The sequence below is a fragment of the Octopus bimaculoides genome, chromosome 6 (assembly GCF_001194135.2).
Source record: "Octopus bimaculoides isolate UCB-OBI-ISO-001 chromosome 6, ASM119413v2, whole genome shotgun sequence".
In the NCBI taxonomy this organism is placed as follows: domain Eukaryota; kingdom Metazoa; phylum Mollusca; class Cephalopoda; order Octopoda; family Octopodidae; genus Octopus; species Octopus bimaculoides.
Window position 1 is genome coordinate 74,262,683 of NC_068986.1, and position 19,457 is coordinate 74,282,139.

The 19,457-nt window shown below is 36.4% G+C and overlaps 1 protein-coding gene across 1 annotated transcript in view; it reads left to right on the forward strand.

Moving 5' to 3' along the window:
- Nucleotides 1–3,775: 3,775 nt before the first annotated feature.
- LOC106876747 (uncharacterized protein CG43867) overlaps nucleotides 3,776–19,457 on the forward strand; it is a 115,098-nt gene continuing 99,416 nt past the window's right edge. Inside the window, exons 1-5 of the mRNA XM_014925434.1 lie at nucleotides 3,776–3,836; nucleotides 5,687–5,775; nucleotides 7,653–7,733; nucleotides 12,457–12,624; nucleotides 17,221–17,329. Coding sequence (XP_014780920.1) covers nucleotides 3,776–3,836; nucleotides 5,687–5,775; nucleotides 7,653–7,733; nucleotides 12,457–12,624; nucleotides 17,221–17,329 — 508 coding nt within the window. The remainder of the gene's footprint in view (nucleotides 3,837–5,686; nucleotides 5,776–7,652; nucleotides 7,734–12,456; nucleotides 12,625–17,220; nucleotides 17,330–19,457) is intronic.

Sequence of the window (19,457 nt, forward strand, 5' to 3'; positions counted from 1 at the left end):
ACTTTATCGTGCAGTTACTGTTAATACTTCATTTAGAGAATTAACATTGCTTGTTTTCACCTTTTCGATATCAGTGAAGAATTTCACTGGAAAAGTAGATATAAGATTGCCAGGTTTTTGTCTCTCTCACCAAGGTCAGTGGCTGTCGAACGCCGACGAAGGGAAATAACCCTGAAATCCGGATCCGTTCGTGCTACAGATCATGGTGTTTATTATCAACAATATAATTACCCTTTCTACTAAAGGCACAAGGCCAGAAATTTTCGGAGAGAGAACTAGTTAATTACATTGACTCCAGCACTCAACTGGTACTTAATTTGTTGACCCTGAAAGGATAAAAAGCAAAGTTGACCTCAGTGGAAATTGAACTCAGAATAATGTAAAGATGGAGGAAATGCCACTAAGCATTTTACCTGCTGCGCTAACGTTTCTACCAGCTCACTGCCTTATTTGTCCTTATATAATAGTCTAAGAATACATGATCAACAGAGGGTAATTACCCTTGTGTTTTGATGTTGACATTCATTCATCTATCTATTTATCTGTTCTATGCAATATAACAAATTTAATGAGATCATTCTCTACACCTTCCATGCTGAAAAATATTCAAATAGTACCTGCAGACAGAAATTTTATTCAGTATTACATAAATATACTTTGTACATATAAACAGTTGAATATAAGAAAACTATGAAAACATCCTTGCATGGTCATTCTTGTCTATGCAACCACTTATCTAATTGCTTATTATCAAGAATATGATAATGAACCTCACAAAATGTTGCTAAAAGGAAGAGTGCAGTGTTTAAAAATTATGAGAAACACTGTTCTAAAAGAATAATCACAATACATACCCAACAAAAGTAACACAATACACAGTAGCAATCTCTTTTAGTCCCAGAAAGATGGTTCTGCAATTTCTTGCTAAACAACCTGCACAAACGATTTGTTTATAGTAATCAAATGTATATTAGTTCACTCCCTCCATCAAATCAATGTTGTTTGAACAGCCACATGGTACACCACATGTCAGGTGTCAAAGTGATTACAGAGTAACAAGAAATGAAGTGTTTTACTAAAAAACACAACACACCACCTAGTGCAGGAACTGAAACCATGATCTCTCAGTTGTGAATGTAACACACTAACCACTAGGCTATGCACCCTCACATAACACAATGCATTTTTTACTTAATTACTAAATAACAAATATATTATTTATGAATTTATTTTGCAAGATTCCTGATGTGAAATCATGTGTTGAAATAGGTATTGTTATATTTTGGGATGGTCATTTTTTCTTGCCAAATAAACACACACACTATGTATTCATTCTTTACTCACTTACTATTGTTCTTATTTTATCTTCTATGTCCATTGTCTGGAAATCTTTTGTTACACATTTTGTTAGACGTTGCTATTAACGTAGCAGAATGAACTAAACGATTTCTTTAGGGCCTTTAACCAAGGAATTGCATACTGTAATGATGTCAACATTACTAGGCTTACTTTAAGGCTTATATCTGGCATGTTATTTGTGATAACAGGACCATTGCTGTTTCAATTTCTGGATCAGTCAATGCATTGTGTTCTTGAGTAAAACATTTCATTTTATGTTACTCCAGTTCATTCAGCTAGTAAAAATTAGTAATCCTGCAATGGACCAGTGCCTCATCCAGAGAGGAATGTATTCATCAGAGAAATAAGGAAACCAGCCCTATACCCCTTACAGAGTAATATGGATGAAGTATCAGGGCTCAGTGATCTAAACAATTACTTTAAGGTATATTTCTGATAGGTTACTGTTGATAATGTGCTCAATGTTAATTCCACCAAGGTTGACTTTGCTTTTCATTCTTTCAGGGCCGATAAATTAAGTACCAGTTGTGTACTGCAGTCGATCTAATTGACTGGTCTCTTCCCCCAAAATTTCGGGCCTTGTGCCTAGAATAGGAAAGAATGTGCTCAGTGTTATTGTCAGGGCACTGTGACAGATATTGACTTTAGGGTCTATATTCAATAAGTCACAGCTGATAGCAAAGCCATTGCTATGTTCAAGACTGACTGTTGGTTATTTAGGCCTGTGACTTATAAGATACTGTATCAATGACAAGTTATCTCTATAGTGACAGTAGCAGAGTGATAAGAATAGAACATCTGTTAAAGTGTTTTTTTAATTTTGAGTTTACTTGCTGTAATAACTAGGCCATTTGTCTTTGTCATTGCAGATGTCTGCAGACATAATGTCAATTACCTTAAGATATTTTAGCAACAGGTTATTGGCCTAATAACGAGATTGTTGCTTATGGATTTAGAATATTTTATTGCTGTTGAAAATTATCTTTGTTTTTCAAAGAACACTTGCATTGTTTTGGATGTGTTGTTGTGGTTAATGTCCTCTTAATATAGTCTTTGTACTTCATTCCGGGAGATGTGGTTATACAGTCAATGCCATTCCCAGTTGTGACACTTCAATTCTTTTTACTATCATACACAGTATATCTAGGAGTAAAGGAACCAATGCATTCACCTTTTTGTAGGCATGACTGTGTGGTTAAGAATCTTGCTTTGCAACCATGTGGTTTTTGGTTCAGTCCTACAGCATAACACCTTGGGCATCTGTCTTTTATGGTCAACCAATACTTTATGAGTGAATTAGGAAGATGGGAACTGTGTGTGCATGCATGTGTGTTTGTCTGTGTTTTTGTTCTCCCACCCACACCATCGCTTAGCAACAACTGTTGGTTTGTTTACATCATTGTAAATTCGCAGTTCAGCAAGAGAGAAACTGATAGAATAAGTACTGGAGACTGGTAAAAACAACTACTTGTGTCAGTTTGTTCAACAAGCATGGCTGTAATCCAATGATCAAAATAAACAAAAGATGAAAAAAATAAAGTAGGATATGATATGAGAGGTGTTTAGCTGCTATTTCTCAGGTGTTAAACAACAGCAAAGAATATCTTTTAGCAATATATAACACATTTAATTAGACTGAAACCAGAGTTGTTCTTAATTAACAAAATCTGATTCTCATTATGTTTTTGTAGCAGAAATGACAATTCATATTCTTAACATTTTGGTATTCATTGTTAATAAAGTTAACATTTGGGTTATTTTGATCATTTTACTCAAAGAAACTAGGAAATATCTTCAATTTTTTTTTAGTGCTTGTTTTTTATCTTTTATCTGTTATTTGTTTGAGTTATTAGACTGTGGCCGTGCTGGAGCACCACCTTGAAGAATTTTTTGTTAGTTGAATGAATCAATCCCAGTACTTATTATTTTTATTAAGCCTGGTACTTATTCTATTAGGGTTTTTTGTCAAACCACTAAGTTATGAGGACATAAATACACTAAAAGTAGTGAGGGACAAACACAGACACACACATGCACACACACATATACATGCACATGCACACACATATGCACACATGCATGCACACACACACACGCGCACACACACACATATTATAGGCTTCTTCCAGTTTCCCTCTACCAAATCCACTCGCAAGGCTTCAGCTGACCGAAGGCTATTGTAGAAGACATTTGCTCAAGGTGCCATGCAGTGGGACTGAACCCAGAACCATATAGTTGGGAAAGACTGAACTCTCTTGTAATTCCTTTTCGCAAAATAGTTAGTTACACTCACTCTACTTTGTAAAGAAGTAGCCTCTATGTGGTTGCTTAGCCTGCTAGAAATAATATCAAAATCACTTTCATATCACACTCTGCCATATTAAAGAAGGAAGGACATATTTGCTGATGATCAGGTATGGCTGTGCAGCACATTGAACAAAAGTCTTGTATTATATCCTCAGACCAAGCAATGCTTTGTGAGTGAATTTGCTATGCAGAAGAAACTATGTGGAAGCTTGTTGTGTGTGTGTGTGTGTATGTGTGTGTGTGTGTGTGTGCGTGCGTGTGGGACCTTTGGTGATATGCCATGCTCAAGAAGACTCATCAAGCCAAGTGAGATTGTAGTTGTGGCTAATGCCAGTGTTACGTGACTGGCACCCATGCTGGTGGAACATTGAAAAGTACCCACTACATTCTTGGAGTGGTTAGCATTAGGAAGAGCATCCAGCTGTAGAAACCATGCCAAATCAGATTGAAACCTGGTGCAGCTCTCCAGCTTACCAGTTTCAGTCAAGCCGTCTAACCCATGCCAGCATGGAAAGCAAATGTTAAATGATGATGATGGTGATACACACACACACACACACACACACACACACACCCACACACACACACACACACACACACACACACAAGAAAAGGAAACGACACAGGACAATGCTTATGTTATGAACTTCATTAGCTTACAGCTGTTTCTGCTATATAATGCAGTAGACTCATAGCTGTCAGATGTGTCTGGAAAATTGAAATACATGTATTTAGATGAAGCATAATTAAACTGGAGATTTGGTCCCAAAATGTCTTTTATTATAGCATCATAAATTATATAACTTTTACACATGTTTCACTAGCACATACTAGTATGTCTGTGGTGGTTGTTATATAGGCAGTTGCATAAACACCCAATAATGTCAGATCATTAGACTAACAATTACCTCATAGTACACTAACATATGCTAGTGAAGCACAGAGATAATGTAATTTATGATGTTATAATAAAAAAAAATTACAGTTTTATTCTGCTTAAATAAAAGGTAAAATTCAGAACTGGAGGAATCTATTGAGGATCCAGGTCAATAACAAATAATTCAAAGGAAATGTGGTTGTAAAAAAAAAGATAAAAATAAATGTAAAGTAAATGGTGTAAATATAGTTACCACCAGGAAAGTAAATTATTGATCTTTTGGGCTCAAGCTCTTGATCAAGTTTAACAAGAGGGAATGTTCTGTGTACAGTTCTACAGGAATCATAGTATTAGTGGATGAATGGAGTGGGTAGATGAATGACCATGGGATTGCACCTAGAAAGTTCCCTCCAAGGCACAAGTCCAGGCAAGGTTATTTATGAAAGACCAGAAACCCTCCATCTCCATGCTTCCGATGTTATCCAAGGGAAAGGCAAAGGCCAATATAGCTTGGCACCAATGATACCGCAATTCATTTCTACAGCTGAGTGAACTGGAGCAAAATGAAATAAAATGTCTTGTTCAAGAACGCAACACACAGCCTGGTTCAGGAATTGAATGCACTCTTGATTGTGAGCCCAATGCTCTAACCACTGAGCCATACATACCCTTTTAGTGGGTAGATAGGTGTGTATATTTTGTATGATACTGGATGATGGGCAGAATTGTTGAATGTGAGCAAAACAAAATACTGATTTAATGTAAACATTACTTGATATATGTGTGTGTGTGTGTATCTATCTATCTATCTATCTATATATATATATATATATATATATATATATATATATATATATATATATATATATATATATATATATATATATGATCTAATATATTTGGTTAAACAGACACCAAAGATGGAATATACAAGAATTTTTATTAACCACTACAATTGTTTCAACAACTTTTAGCATCTCCCTTTAATCAAATACTTAACAAATATTGGGAAAGTGATCGTGCTTTACCAGTAAGCTATCAGGTTTAAACTGCTTGTTTTCTTATCTAGTAACTACGATATAATATATACATGTGTGTATATATATTCAAATGTATTTTTCTCCTTTTATTATCATTCTACAGTAATAAATAAAGTCGTCAAAAGACAAGCAAGCAGTTATCTATTAGACCAAGTGGACTCAAAAGCTATCGTACGAGGATGGTTGACAAAGGTAGGTTTGTTATTTTTCTCATTTACCAAGAGAAATACCATGAAGCATAGTGGAAACAGCTGTGACATGACCGCTCCTTTTTTTTTTTTTTCTGATTCTTTGAACTACAGGAGACTAACACAAATATCACAACATTACATTTCCATTTGCCAGCAAATGCTTGTTCTTGTGCAAGTTACCAGTAATGTCCTGTTAATTAGTGGAGGCACAATGGCCCAGTGGTTAGGGCAGCGGACTCACAGTCATAGGATAGTGGTTTCAATTCGCAGACCAGGCGTTGTGAGTGTTTATTGAGCGAAAACACCTAAAGTTCCACAAGGCTCCAGCAGGGGATGGTGGAGAACCCTGCTGTACTCTTTCACCACAACTTTCTCTCACTCTTTCTTCCTGTTTCTGTTGTACCTGTATTTCAAAGGGCCAGCCTTGTCATACTCTGTGTCACGATGAATCTCCCCGTGAACTACATTAAGGGTACATGTATCTGTGAACTACATTAAGGGTACATTAATGGGTACATGTATCATTAATTTCACGAGCAGGCTGTTCCGCTGATCGGATCATCTGGAACTCTCGTCGTCATAACCGACGGAGTGCCAACCTGTTAATTAGGACAGTCAGTTAACAGTGTCATGTCAGAACTATACATATTATCATGAGTGACTGAACAATTTATATTTCATTTCATTCCTCTATATTTTAAGTTCAAATACTTTGTTTCTTGTTTTGTAGGGATTGTTAAAATGCATACCGGTAATACACTAAAATCAGTACAATTTACTGTGCCACTCTTAAAACTATTAGCCACATATCTAGTGAAAATAAATATTGTTTATCATGAAAGTAACTCAATGTATTCTCTTATTTACTGTTTTACTGCAAAGACTTTCTCAGGTTTACCTTGATTGTGTGGACCTATTATGAAAGACATCACAACCTTGACTATTCTCTCTTTTTAGGGGTTATTAACCCAATCTTATGTTAATCAATATTTCCTTCCTTGTTGAAGTTGGTAGTGTTTGAGTTGAGGAGTATCTGGCTGTTATTTCTAACCACATACGAGGTGGGTACTGAAAAGTTCCTGGCTTTAAGTGTATCATGAATGGCCTGTTTGAGTTCTTTTACAGGGCTTAGAAAAACTGAAAGACTGCTGCAATAAGTGTGTGAATCTGTGAGGGGAATATGTTGAATAAAATCATAGGAGTGGCTGTGTGGTAAGTAGCTTGCTTACCAACCACATGGTTCCTGGTTCAGTCCCACTGCGTGGCACCTTGGGCAAGTGTCTTCTACTATAACCTTGGGCCGACCATAGATTTGTGAGTGGATTTGGTAGACGAAAACTGAAAGAAGCCCGTCGTTTCTTTCCTTTCCCGAGAGTCTAGTAACACAATCTGTATCACGTCCTCACGTTGTTGTATTTTGTTGTTGTTTTTTTTGTCTTTTTCCTTTTTTGAACTTATATATATATATATATATATATATATATATATATATGTGTGTGTGTGTTTGTGTGTCTGTGTTTGTCCCCCCACCATCTCTTGACAACTGATGCTGGTGTGTTTACATCCCCGTAGCCTAGTGGTTCGGCAAAAAGAGACCAATAGAATAAATACTAGGCTTACAAAGAATAAGTCCTGGGGTCGAATTTCTCAACTAAAGGCGGTGCTCCAGCATGGCTGCAGTCAAATGACTGAAACAAGTATAAGAGTAAAAAGAGTAAAGAGTAAAAGAGAGTAATTAACTGATTCTCCTGTATTTTCTTTTACCCAAAGCTAGGAACTTTTCAACACCCCCTCGTAGATGGTCTCTCATTGACTTAGTCTAACGGCTGTTGTTCTCAACGTTGTTGTTGTTTAACGTTCCTTTTTCTGCTATTTCAGGTTAAGAATGGTATGACTAGACGTTGTTGGTGTATCCTACTGGGTCGATATTTCCTTTACTACAAGACTCCCACAGATAAGGTCAGTATAAATTCAACAGGTTAGTCCTCTCCTGTCTAGTACCAGTTACAACATGCCCCTGTTATATGGTTTCTACCTGTGGTCACTCTTACTATAAAAAGTGACATTGTATTTCGTGATAAAAATATAACTTAACAAGATCATTGTGTAAAATTAACCAAAGTTCAAAATCCAAATCTATTGTGAGTCGGCAGAATTGATAGCATGCTGGGCAAAATGCTTAATGGCATTTTGTCCATTATTATGTTACAAAGTAACAGTCACATATTACAGTAAATTTAATTCGATAGCTTCTCTTCAGAAATGAATGGCATTGTGCGAATACAATCATTAATGCAATGGACAGAATGCATAGCAACATTTCTTCCAGTTCTGTATGTTCTGAGTGCAAATTCCACTGATGTCAATTTTGCCTTTCATCCTTTTGGAGTCAATAAAATAAGTACCAGTTGAACCCTGGGGTTGATGTAATTGACTGACACCCTCTCCCGAACTTGCCTTGTGCCAAAGTGAAATTTGCCTTTCGTCTGATTGGGGTTCATAAAACAAAGTAATTGTCACACCCTAGTGCAAATTTAATTGGATAATTCCGCCTCACAAATTTATGGCTTTGTGCAAATGCAATCACTAAATCAATGGATAAAATGCTTCGCAGCATTTTTTTCTAGCTCTGTCTGTTCTAAGTTCAAATTCCACCGAGGTTGACTTTGCCTTTCATCCTTTCAGGATCAGTAAAATTGGTACCAGTTGAATACTGGGGTTGATGTAATTGACTTAGCTTTTCCCTCAAACTTACTGGCCTTGTGCCAAAATTTGAAACCAATGTCTTATAACAGAAGCAATTCTTGTGACAAATTTTCAAATGATAATTTTGTAATCCAAGCTTTTCTGTTGGATTTCCAATAAACTAACAAGAAATACTTGCTGAACTCTTTAAAGGGTATTTTCATCAATAGATCAATATTTGTTTTATTTTAAATCACTGGTAGCCAAATGTTAGATGATCGATAGATACTTTGAACCCAAGTTGTTTCACCAAGTAAGTTGGGCTGATTATTACTAAAACAATCCTGTTTCATCAACATATATGTGTTACAAAGATAGAAACAATTATCTTTGATCCTTTTTTATTTGGTTCTCAATTCTGTGGAATATCTGACTGTTGCACTATTGTTCACATTTGCACTTTTCTACACAACCCTAACATTATAAATTCCTGATAATTCTCTTAACTTGTTGAACCTTCTAGAACTTCCAGAAAATGTTTCATTAGTTTATTCCTGGATTGGTTTAGTTTTCCCATTTCCAATATCTTTGGATTGTTATAAATAGACTGACAGATTTCGAGGGCTATTTGACTCCAAAGAATGCATTTATGATTGTCATTTTTTATACAAATTGGCAAACAACAACCCCCTTTCAGTCCTTGCAGTGCTTCTGTTTATTTGTTTAGAAATTCTATGATGAAATGGCGCTTTGTTTCTGTTCTTTATAAAACTTCATCATCATCATCATCGTCATCATTTAGCATCTGCTTTCCATGCTGGCATGGGTTAGAGAGTTTGACTGGAACTGGTAAACTGGAGAGCTGCACCAAGTTCCAGTCTAATTTCACATGGTTTCTATGGTATGATAGAATAGTCTCAGCCTATTTTAGCTTTGGTAGTGCTAGAGTTACCTTTAGCACATCTTAGTACTTTTACACCTTATACTAGTTCTTTTAGAAATCAACTCATGATAATAAATTAAGGGTTTGGAAATACAGCATCTTGTCTGATATTGCTCATTATTCATTGACGCCATGCATGCATGCATGCACACACGCATGCATGCATGTACATATGCATGTACATATGCATGTACACATGCACACATGAAACAAGAACATAAAGATGGATGAAATGCCACTAATTTTGCCTGGCATGCTAATGATTCTTATTTCTTTACTGCCCACAAGGGGCTACTCACAAAGGGGACAAACAAGGACAGACAAACAGATTAAGTCGATTATATCGACCCCAGTGCATAACTGGTACTTATTTAATCGACCTCGAAAGGATGAAAGGCAAAGTCGACCTCGGCAGAATTTGAACTCAGAATGTAATGGCAGACGAAATACCTCTAAGCATTTCTTCCGGTGTGCTAATGATTCTTCCAGCTCGCTAATGATTCTGCCAGTTTGCTGCTTTATCTGAAAATGAATATCAATTACTTTTAAGTGATTTTGAAGGAATATAGGGAGATTGTTAACATGAGACCAGCTTCATACAGAAACTAGTCTGACCCAAAAGTAGCAGGTCAAAATAATGTCCACTGCTTAAACTGATTGACTGCACAGACCATAAATTCGTAATCTGCACAGTTGACTTTGATAGAACTCATTGATAAGGACTGGGTTACTGGAAGTTGAATTTTGGTGCACAAAGATTATAGGAGCCAGATTAGCAACCTAGTAAAGTGACAATTCACTGGGAGGACTTTTGGTCCAGGGGTATATTATGGTTAATTTTTAAAATTCCTTAGCATAGCGGTGCTACTGAGGAACATTAACTGGTTTGAGATGAACTCAACAGACACAGAAGTGACACCAGGGAGGATTGCTCAAGATGCATGCAAAATGATGAAACTAAACTACATACAATCATGCAGTGTCTGAGCACTTCTGACTTGTTGAATGGCTGTTGTTACATGCAAGATGCATCTAGCTATCAACCAAGTCCACCATGAGGATTTTCTACTGCCCACCTTTAACAAGGTGGGGCAGGTAGTGTTTCTTTATCTGATGGCTATGTCAAAAGAAGCTGTATAGTGGATGAGGCTGAAAGGATTAAGTACTGAAACATTAATTTCAGTATAAAGTGAGGATGGAAATGGAAGTGCTCTCTTTTTGACTAATTCTTATCAAAAGGTGAATGACTGACAAAATTGATTAGGATAAATGAATCTACTCTAAGTATGCACTTGTAGAGTGCTGAAAACAGCAAGGTAAGGGATCATATCCTTAGTAGTAAAGCAGCCCACAAATCTTGGGCATGTAAGGGTTCCTTAATCGGTCTAGTTACAGGCTCTTCTGTATCAGGAGGACTGCACCAGCCATGGTTTCACATGCTATGTATGCTTTTTATCCCATCTCTTCTCCTCCCCTCTCTTTCCATCATGTGTTTTATATAACCACCATACTCGCAATTTGTAAACTGTCCTTGTAATGTTCTCCTCATCAGATATCCTTAAATCCTTGGGATAAATATATCATCATCATTTGGCTTAGACAGAGGAAGAAGGGCAGCCCCATGATTGAATTTAAGGCCTTGTAATTGGTGAGAAAAAGAAAACCTCCCACCACTCACAAAGCCCAATTGCTTGCAATGTGGTGATCTTTGCTAAAGATAACAAAGAGCCAGATTGCCATCTCAAACCCATCTCCAGGTCAAGTCTCATTCAAAAACAGGAAAGGTCACTCCGAGTGCTTCCTCAGAGATTGTGTCTTCCAAATTTCAGTCACAAAGATTGGCTGTCTAAAGCTGAAACCTCATAGTGGCAAAATAAACTTTAAGCCACACAACCATACCTGCACACATATATTAGACACAATAAATAAAGAAACAAGCAAACAAACAAAATGGAGACTGAAACATTTCAAAGATGGTATATGAAATGAAAACTTCAATGGTGGAAGTCGACAGTTAAAAGACATTTGAAACTATTGTACACAATAACATTTCTCTGAATTTTAAAACTGAAATTTAGTCTTTGTGTTTATTTACTGTTTCAACTTCAAACAAAATGATGCTAGTGTAAACAATAAACTTCATTCAGTTATTTTATTTGATTCACTTGCTGTGTTTTTTTATTAAATTGTTTGAAACATTCATTTGTCTCAGAAAAATAAAACAATAAACAAAAGATACAATCGAAGTGATATGAACCTTCCCCAGCCGTCTGTGATACAATGGTCTCTAGTAAAGGCATCAAAGGACCATGTGGTCATCTTAGACCAGGTGGCAGGTCAAGTCTATTCATTCAAGAGCAAGAATGGTTCCTTCAAGAGTTCATATCTGGACATACATTGAATCAAAATGAAAATTTCTTCAAAAGTAAAGAAAAACAAAAACAATGTTTATAACAATCAATTTGATATTAAAAAAATGATATAATTTTATATAAAATTTTTCAGTAGTTTGAATGTTATAAATGTTACAACACACAGAGGCAAATAGTTATTATTTATTAAATATTGTTCTACAGATGGTAAAATGTAGAGTGAGCTCACAGTGACCACTGTGTGATCAAATCTGTGTATCTAATTGGTTGATGACATTTGAGCTTTGACAGACCTGGACATCAGACCAATATACAGGCAAAGGTGTGACTTTGGTAAGAAGCTTGCTTTCCAACCACATGGTTCAGGGTTTGATCCCACTGTGTGACACCTTGGGCAACTGTGTTCTACTATAGCCCTGGGTCGACCAAAGCCTTATGAGTGAATTAGGTTGGCAGAAACTGAAAGAAGCCTGTCGTATATATATATATATATATATATATATGTATATGACAAGCATTTTTCAGTTTTAAAAAATATATATAATGCATTAACAGAGCCTGAATGATTGCTTTAAGATACAGGGTGTATTTTATAAATATGCCTGTTCAAGTATCATAATAGCATGAAACTATTAGTAGCTCTTTTAGTTGTGTATTTAATTTGATATATATGTTATTGCAGACTCCACTTGGCCAACTGAATTTGAGAGATGCCCGTCTTGATGAGATAGATCATCCAGATGAGTCTGATGAGGATTCAACAGTCATGATGGTTGACAGACATGTTATCGCTATATGGCCACCCTTACAAGGACCAACCTACCTCATCATCCCTACAAAACAGGAAAAGGTATGCATATTTTGTTTCTTTACTTCCTCTTTATTGCTCTATGATATATTGTTAGGAAAACACTAAATGGATACGTGGATAGATGGGTGAGGAGACACAGGAGAGGAGATATGTATGAATGCTTTATCAAACATCATATAAATAGCTTTATGAAAACACTTGTAGGAAAAAATAGGGTATACATATATTTATCTATTTATCTTTCCATCTCTCTCTTAGTTTGTAATACATATGTATAGGTGCAGGTGTGGTTGTGTGGTAAGAAGCTTGCTTCCCAACCACATGGTTCCGGGTTCAGTCCCCCTGCATGTGTTTTCTACTATAGCTTCAGGCTGACCAAACCTTTGTGAGTGGATTTGATAGATGGAAACTTGGAAACTGAAAGAAGTTCGTGTATGTGTGTGTGTGTGTGTGTGTGTGTGTGTGTGTGTGTTTTGTGCATGTTTGTCCCCCTCCACCACTTGACAATCAGTGCTGGTATGTTTACATCCTGTAACTTAGCAGTTCAGCAAAAGAGGCCAATAGAATAAGTACCAGGCTTTACAAAATTAATGAGAACTGGGGTCAATTCGTTCAGCTAAAATTCCTCAAGATGGTGCCCCAACATGGCGATAATCTAATGAATGAAACTGAAACAAGTAAAAACAAGTAAACAATATGTATATAAGTATATCATCATCATCATCATCATCATCAAAAAGGCAAAAGCTCGCTCAATCTCGATTTTCAGTTGGACAGCTCGACAGGATCTAATTAGTTCAACGACTGCATCATGCTATGTCTGCTTTGACTTTATTTCTATATCTGGATACCTTTCCTAATGCCAACCACTTTACAGAGTGTACTGGGTGGTTTTCTCATGCCACTGGCACTACTGAGAGTACCATGCAGCTTGCAAACTTACAAAACCTGAGTGGAATAGAGTTCTGTGCTAGCAGAAGAGAGTTAATATATGAAAAATAGGAGTTACATGACTACTCACATTTAGAAGAGAAATCAATCAGTCATAATTGCAAAGTGATAAATTGTGGTGATGAGGTGTCCAGGTTGCACCTCAAGGTATAAAGTGAGTAAAAGTGAGGGCAAAGGAACGAGAAATGGTTGGCAGTGGGGTGGAGCTTGCACGAATGTATGGGAAAAGAAGAAATAAGGAAAATGAGAGAGGAGAGGAAGGCAATGTCCATAAGGATTGGGTAGGATTGAAGGATAAATACCAAGGGGGGAATTGCCAATGGTAGAGGGAGGTGCAAGAAGTGAGACGTAACAGGATAGTAATAATGATACAGTTCATATGAGGAGTTATGCTGTCATTCTCTTTTTGACAAAACTACTAAGTTATGGGGATGTGAAGAAACCAACTCTAAGTGTAAATTATGTGTGTATGTGCATACACACACATATCCATACATTCATGCATATGTTTGTAAACATTATCAACCACATATTCTTAATGTACATACTTCGTGTATTTGCCAGTAGGCTTTGACTTAGCATGGAGAATACTCTTTCAAAATCATGGACTTTCAGGTGTTTTGACACCTGGTGCTTTAAGAGATTATTCTCCACCACTACAAGTCATAGCCTACCAGTAAATACACATAGTGTGCACATTAAGTATATGTGGTTGATGATGTCTATTACACTAGCACTGCATCTATTTCATATTTGAACACACTTGCATGTAGGTACAGGTATGGGTGTGTAGGTAAGAAGTTCACTTCCCAACCTAAGAGTCTCAAGTTCAGTCCAACAGTGTGGCATCTTAGGCATGATTCATTAATAACTATAGCCTTGAGGCTGACCAAATCTTTGTTAGTTGATCTGGTAGACAGAAACTGAAAGAACCCATTAAAAAAAAATGGATATGTAGACAGACTGATTGTTCTTGTTGAATGTTTCTTGTTTCTTGTCACTGGAAAAATAAATGATATCTAAACACACACTGTTGAAGTCTGTAATTGTTTCTGGTCTGTAGTTACTCAGTCAGGAATAACTAGTAGTTTAATCAGATAAAATTCTTTAGCATTATTTATTCTCTTAACTTCCAATTCTTGGCTTGGTGCCATCTTATTTTCAATGATATTATTGAAAATATGGAGGTGATTGTTTTATACGATAATCATAGGATGAAGAGTGAAATTTATGACTTTGGTTGGCTGTCTTTCACTGGCGGAATAGCATGAGTAAAAGAGAGTAATAGGTTATTGTAAATGTTTATATATGGTCAGCAGATAGAAAGAGATTGAGGTGAAGGAAAAAGTGGGCCAAGAATTTAGTGAGGTAGTGAGGTGGAGCAGTCTAAGAAATAAGACAACAGCAATGCTAGAAAAACAGAACTGATATGCATATTGTTGTTGTTGTTGAGCATCAGGTCAACTGTGTTCATGTAGAATTGAGAAGGAATGGTTCAGATAAATTTAGAAGAAAGGGTTGGGAGGAAGAAAATGAAAATATAATGTTGGTTAACCATTTTGCTGTGGAAATCAGATATATCCACTCAAAATTTCATTACAGTTTTATATATGTATATATACCAATCTATCTTTTGTTGCACAATGTCAGGATCTTTTTCAATCTCACACACAGATTTTTTGATTAATTTTTTAAAAACTAAACAGTTTGAAACTTTGGATACTGGTTGAATGTGTCATGTAGAACTTGGTTTACTCTTAACGTTTTTGACAAAATTTTGTATTTTAGAAGTTATTTCATGTTAAAGTTATCGTATTTGGGTAATTTTTAACCAATCAATAATGTGTATTCAGCTGAAGAAAGTTACTGCTGTTTTCAAAAATAATGGAAGGGCAAAAACTTCCGGGCCATCGGGTCATCTGTTTTGGATGCTGCATACATATATGTACGTAAATACACAGACACATGTATACGTATACACACACACACACATGCAACTTTTAGAATGCCGAGGAAAGGAAAGGGAGGTGGGTGTGAGGAATACATAGCTTTAAGGAGGGAGGGGGACAGTTGTTCATGCTGACCATCACATACACACACACACACACACACACATTCATATGTAAAGCTGATACCCCCCCCCCCACGAATGGAAGCAAGGAAAAGGAGAGGGTTTAATAAATTAATATGCAGTGGTAGGGGGTGGGTAAGTTTATATAAGCTGCCGTTCAGATCGCCAACACACCACCACTCTCTCTGTTCTTTCTCTGTATCTGTCTATCTTCTCTCTCTCGCTCTACGATTTGCTGGAAATAACACCCAAATCTCTCTCAATGTCACATGCTAACATTATATAAATGAGAGGATACATTGGATAAGATGGAAATACACACACACACACACACACACACACACACAGAGGTATTCCCTATAAAAGAACTTTCTGTTTTTCTTACACACCTTTCTTATCTTTTATAATTTTCTCCCAACTCTCTCTCTCTCTCTTTCATGACCTGATGACCCGGAAGTTGTTGCTCTTCCATTACTTTTGCAAACAGCAGTAACTTTCTTCAGCTGAATACACGTCATTGATTGGTTAAAATTACCCAAATACGACAACTTTAACATGAAATAACTTCTAAAATATAAAATTTGTCAAAAACGTTAAGAGTAAACCATGTTCTTTGTGACACATTCAACCAGTATCCAAAATTTCAAACTGTTTAGTTAAAAAAAAATTAATTAAAAAAACCTGTGTCTGAGATTGAAAAGATCCAAATGCCATGTTTGAAACTATTTTTGCTCTTTATTGAGGCAATGAGGCTTGCAAAAAATACCAATTCCAGATTTTGGTAGATATTTGACATCACTCACCCAATTCAACCAGGGATTCATCACTCATGAGGGAAGAGCCCCACCCTGGACTCCTTCCACCTCTGTCTGTTTCAGGCCAGTTGTGGCCATGTAGGCCCCAGATAGCAGGTGGGATCATCTCACCATCTTGTCTTTGGTCAACCTCTTGATCATGTCCATGGTCTTGATGTCCATTCCATCACCCTGATTGTCTATTGTTCTTCAGTTGCACGATGTGGCCACCCAATCTATATTTGTTCTCTTTGATAGTCCTTATGATGTCATTGACTCTTATGTGCTGTTGAATCCAGGCATTGGTTTTCTTGTCCCACAGTGTGATACTGGGATAATAATGAAATTTAATTTTTCAGTTTAAGTGTTCATGAGTGAACATCTTTTGTGATGAAATATTTTCACATCCTGTAGAATGAGGTGTGTTTTGGAGTCAATGTAACAAATACATTCTTTCAAAAATGAAAGAAAGTGAAGTACTTCATGGAGCAGTTGATCTGTGCTTTGTGAAAAATTGTTCATTTCTCAAGTGTGAAGTTTATTTTAGTTTGGTAAAAGAAATACACTCTTGGTATAGTCTTAGTTATATCAAAGAGGTTCTAACATTTGAAAGATTTAAGACCAGAAAGAAGGAATAAAAGAGATTGTGTTAGGCTGAAGATTAAAAGGAGTTCTAAAGAGAGATTTTTGGGGTCACTTCTCAGGCAGATTCTTCTTATTTTTTGAATTCTTCTAATAGAAATGTAAATAGAGCAATGTTACTGTGTATATTAAATTTTGTTTGTTGTGTTTGATCTGACTATGTGATATATCTTCCAGGATTCTTGGTTATACCACTTGACTGTCGCAGCTGGTGGTGGAACTGGAAATGTAGGGACAGAATTTGAACAAATTGTTGCCAAAGTGATGGAAGTAGGAGGAAATTTCAGTAAGTGAATATTTCTTTATGAAGTGATTATTTCCTCTTCTGTATGCACAATTTTCTGCGAGTGAGTGACTTTCTGTTCACTAAAGTTAGAGCAGAATAAATGAATATTTCTCCTTTACTAACTCAAGAAGTCAAATTGAAATGGAATCTAAAAGGTAAAGGTATTCCTGTTCTAGTCATATAATCCTGGACTCAAATACTTCTGAGAATGTTTTCTGTTTTCTATAAAACAAAAACCTCTTATATAGTTGGAGTTTAGTCTCAAGACTTAAACAGTGAATTTCATAAAGACAAAGATATCAGTATTATTTTAGAGGTTGACAGTATATTTGATGGTTGATTTAAGATATTGTCCTCATGAGACATCACATGTGAAGTTTATTGCTCCAACATTGCCCTAAACACTATACTTGAATTAAATTATCTGAATTAATAAAGGCTAATCCATGGTCAAGCGAAGTAGCTGTAGAGGGAAGGGAATATGTGGAATATATTCCCTCCCTTCTATAGCTCCTTTTCTCTGACTTGTGGACTCTTAGATGACTCACACACACACACACACAAGTGCGTGCACACACACACACATATGCACACACACACACACACACACACACACACATATTGGGTTGGTGCATAATTATTGTGGCTTTTTGCAACAAATTTTATTCAACAAAAACAATAACAATATTTAACAAAAACATCGTTAAATGACAGTCGGCTTTTTTCATAAACATGTGTATTAAAAATCATATCCACATTCGTCATATTATGCTCTACCAATTCCAGAAAGGCTGGAATGCAGCACAGTCATTTCATGATCTCAATGAACTTTTTGGTGAAGGAACAATCAGAAAAAGTCAAGCTGAAAGATGGTTCAGGAAGTTCAAATCAGGCGATACAAACCTCGCAAATGAAAAACAAAGAGGTCAACTATCAAATTTAAATGACCAGGCACTTTTGGCAGCTGTTTAAGAGGATGAAAGCTTGACAACGAGAATGTTGGCTGAAAAATTCAATCTGGACCATTTGACCATTGTTCGTCGTCTCAAAAAGTTCAGGAAAGTATGGAAATTGGTTGGGTGAGTCCCCCACGAACTCTCCGATAACAACAAAGCCAAACATGTCTGAAATTTTACCGATTTGCTGCAGCAAAATGAGCAAACTCCCTTCCTGAAGAATCTCATCACTGGGGATGAATGGTGGCTTCTCTTCAAAAATGTCAAAAGAAAGAAGGTTTCATGTTTCGCCAGGTGTTTCACCCAAAGGAATACCGAAAGGCGTCCACTGTAAGAAGGCAATGTGGTGTGTTTGGTGGCACAGAAGTGGAATCATTCACTGGGAAATAATCTCAAACGGGATTTGTCATAGGTGGAATGATGACAATGAGCATCAACAGTGGCGCATTCTGGACAATAATGGCAAGCAGCAATTGAATATATCAAAAGCAATGTTTATCTAGTTCAACATGACCACATTCATGCTGCAATAGAAATGAAAAGAACCATATTATCTTCCACCATGATAATGTGTGTCCACATGTTGAGCATCATGTCATCGAATCTATCGCCAATAAGAGCTGGAAGCTGCTTCCTCATCTGCCATATTCTCCCACAGAAGCACTTACGGACTATCTTGTCAATCGATCGCTGAAAAAATTGGCTTGTGAACAAAGTTTCTGATGACTTGAATGACTTGGTGGCCACCATCAAAGAGTAGATTGCCTCTAAGAATAGTAACTTCTTAACCCATGGAATCGACCATCTGCCAAGCAAACGGGAAGCAGTAATTGAAGTAGATGGTGAATATGCTCTGGAATAATCATTTAAAGATGTTTTTGTTATATGTTATTGTTTTTGTTGAAGAAAATTTGTTGAAAAAAGGCTGCAACAATTATGCACCAACCCAACAAATATATATATATATTTACATATGAGGTAAAAGCATCTCTAGTATAATAAATATTGTTAAATACATATACTACTGTATATGCTTTGTGTATTTTCTAGTGGTTGCAATGGCACAGCGGAGTATATAACTCTCATGCTACCAGTGTCAAAGAGGCAAGATAACTCACCCTCAGTCACATTTGGGAGTGATGGACATTGATGTTTCACCATTTTTGTGGCTT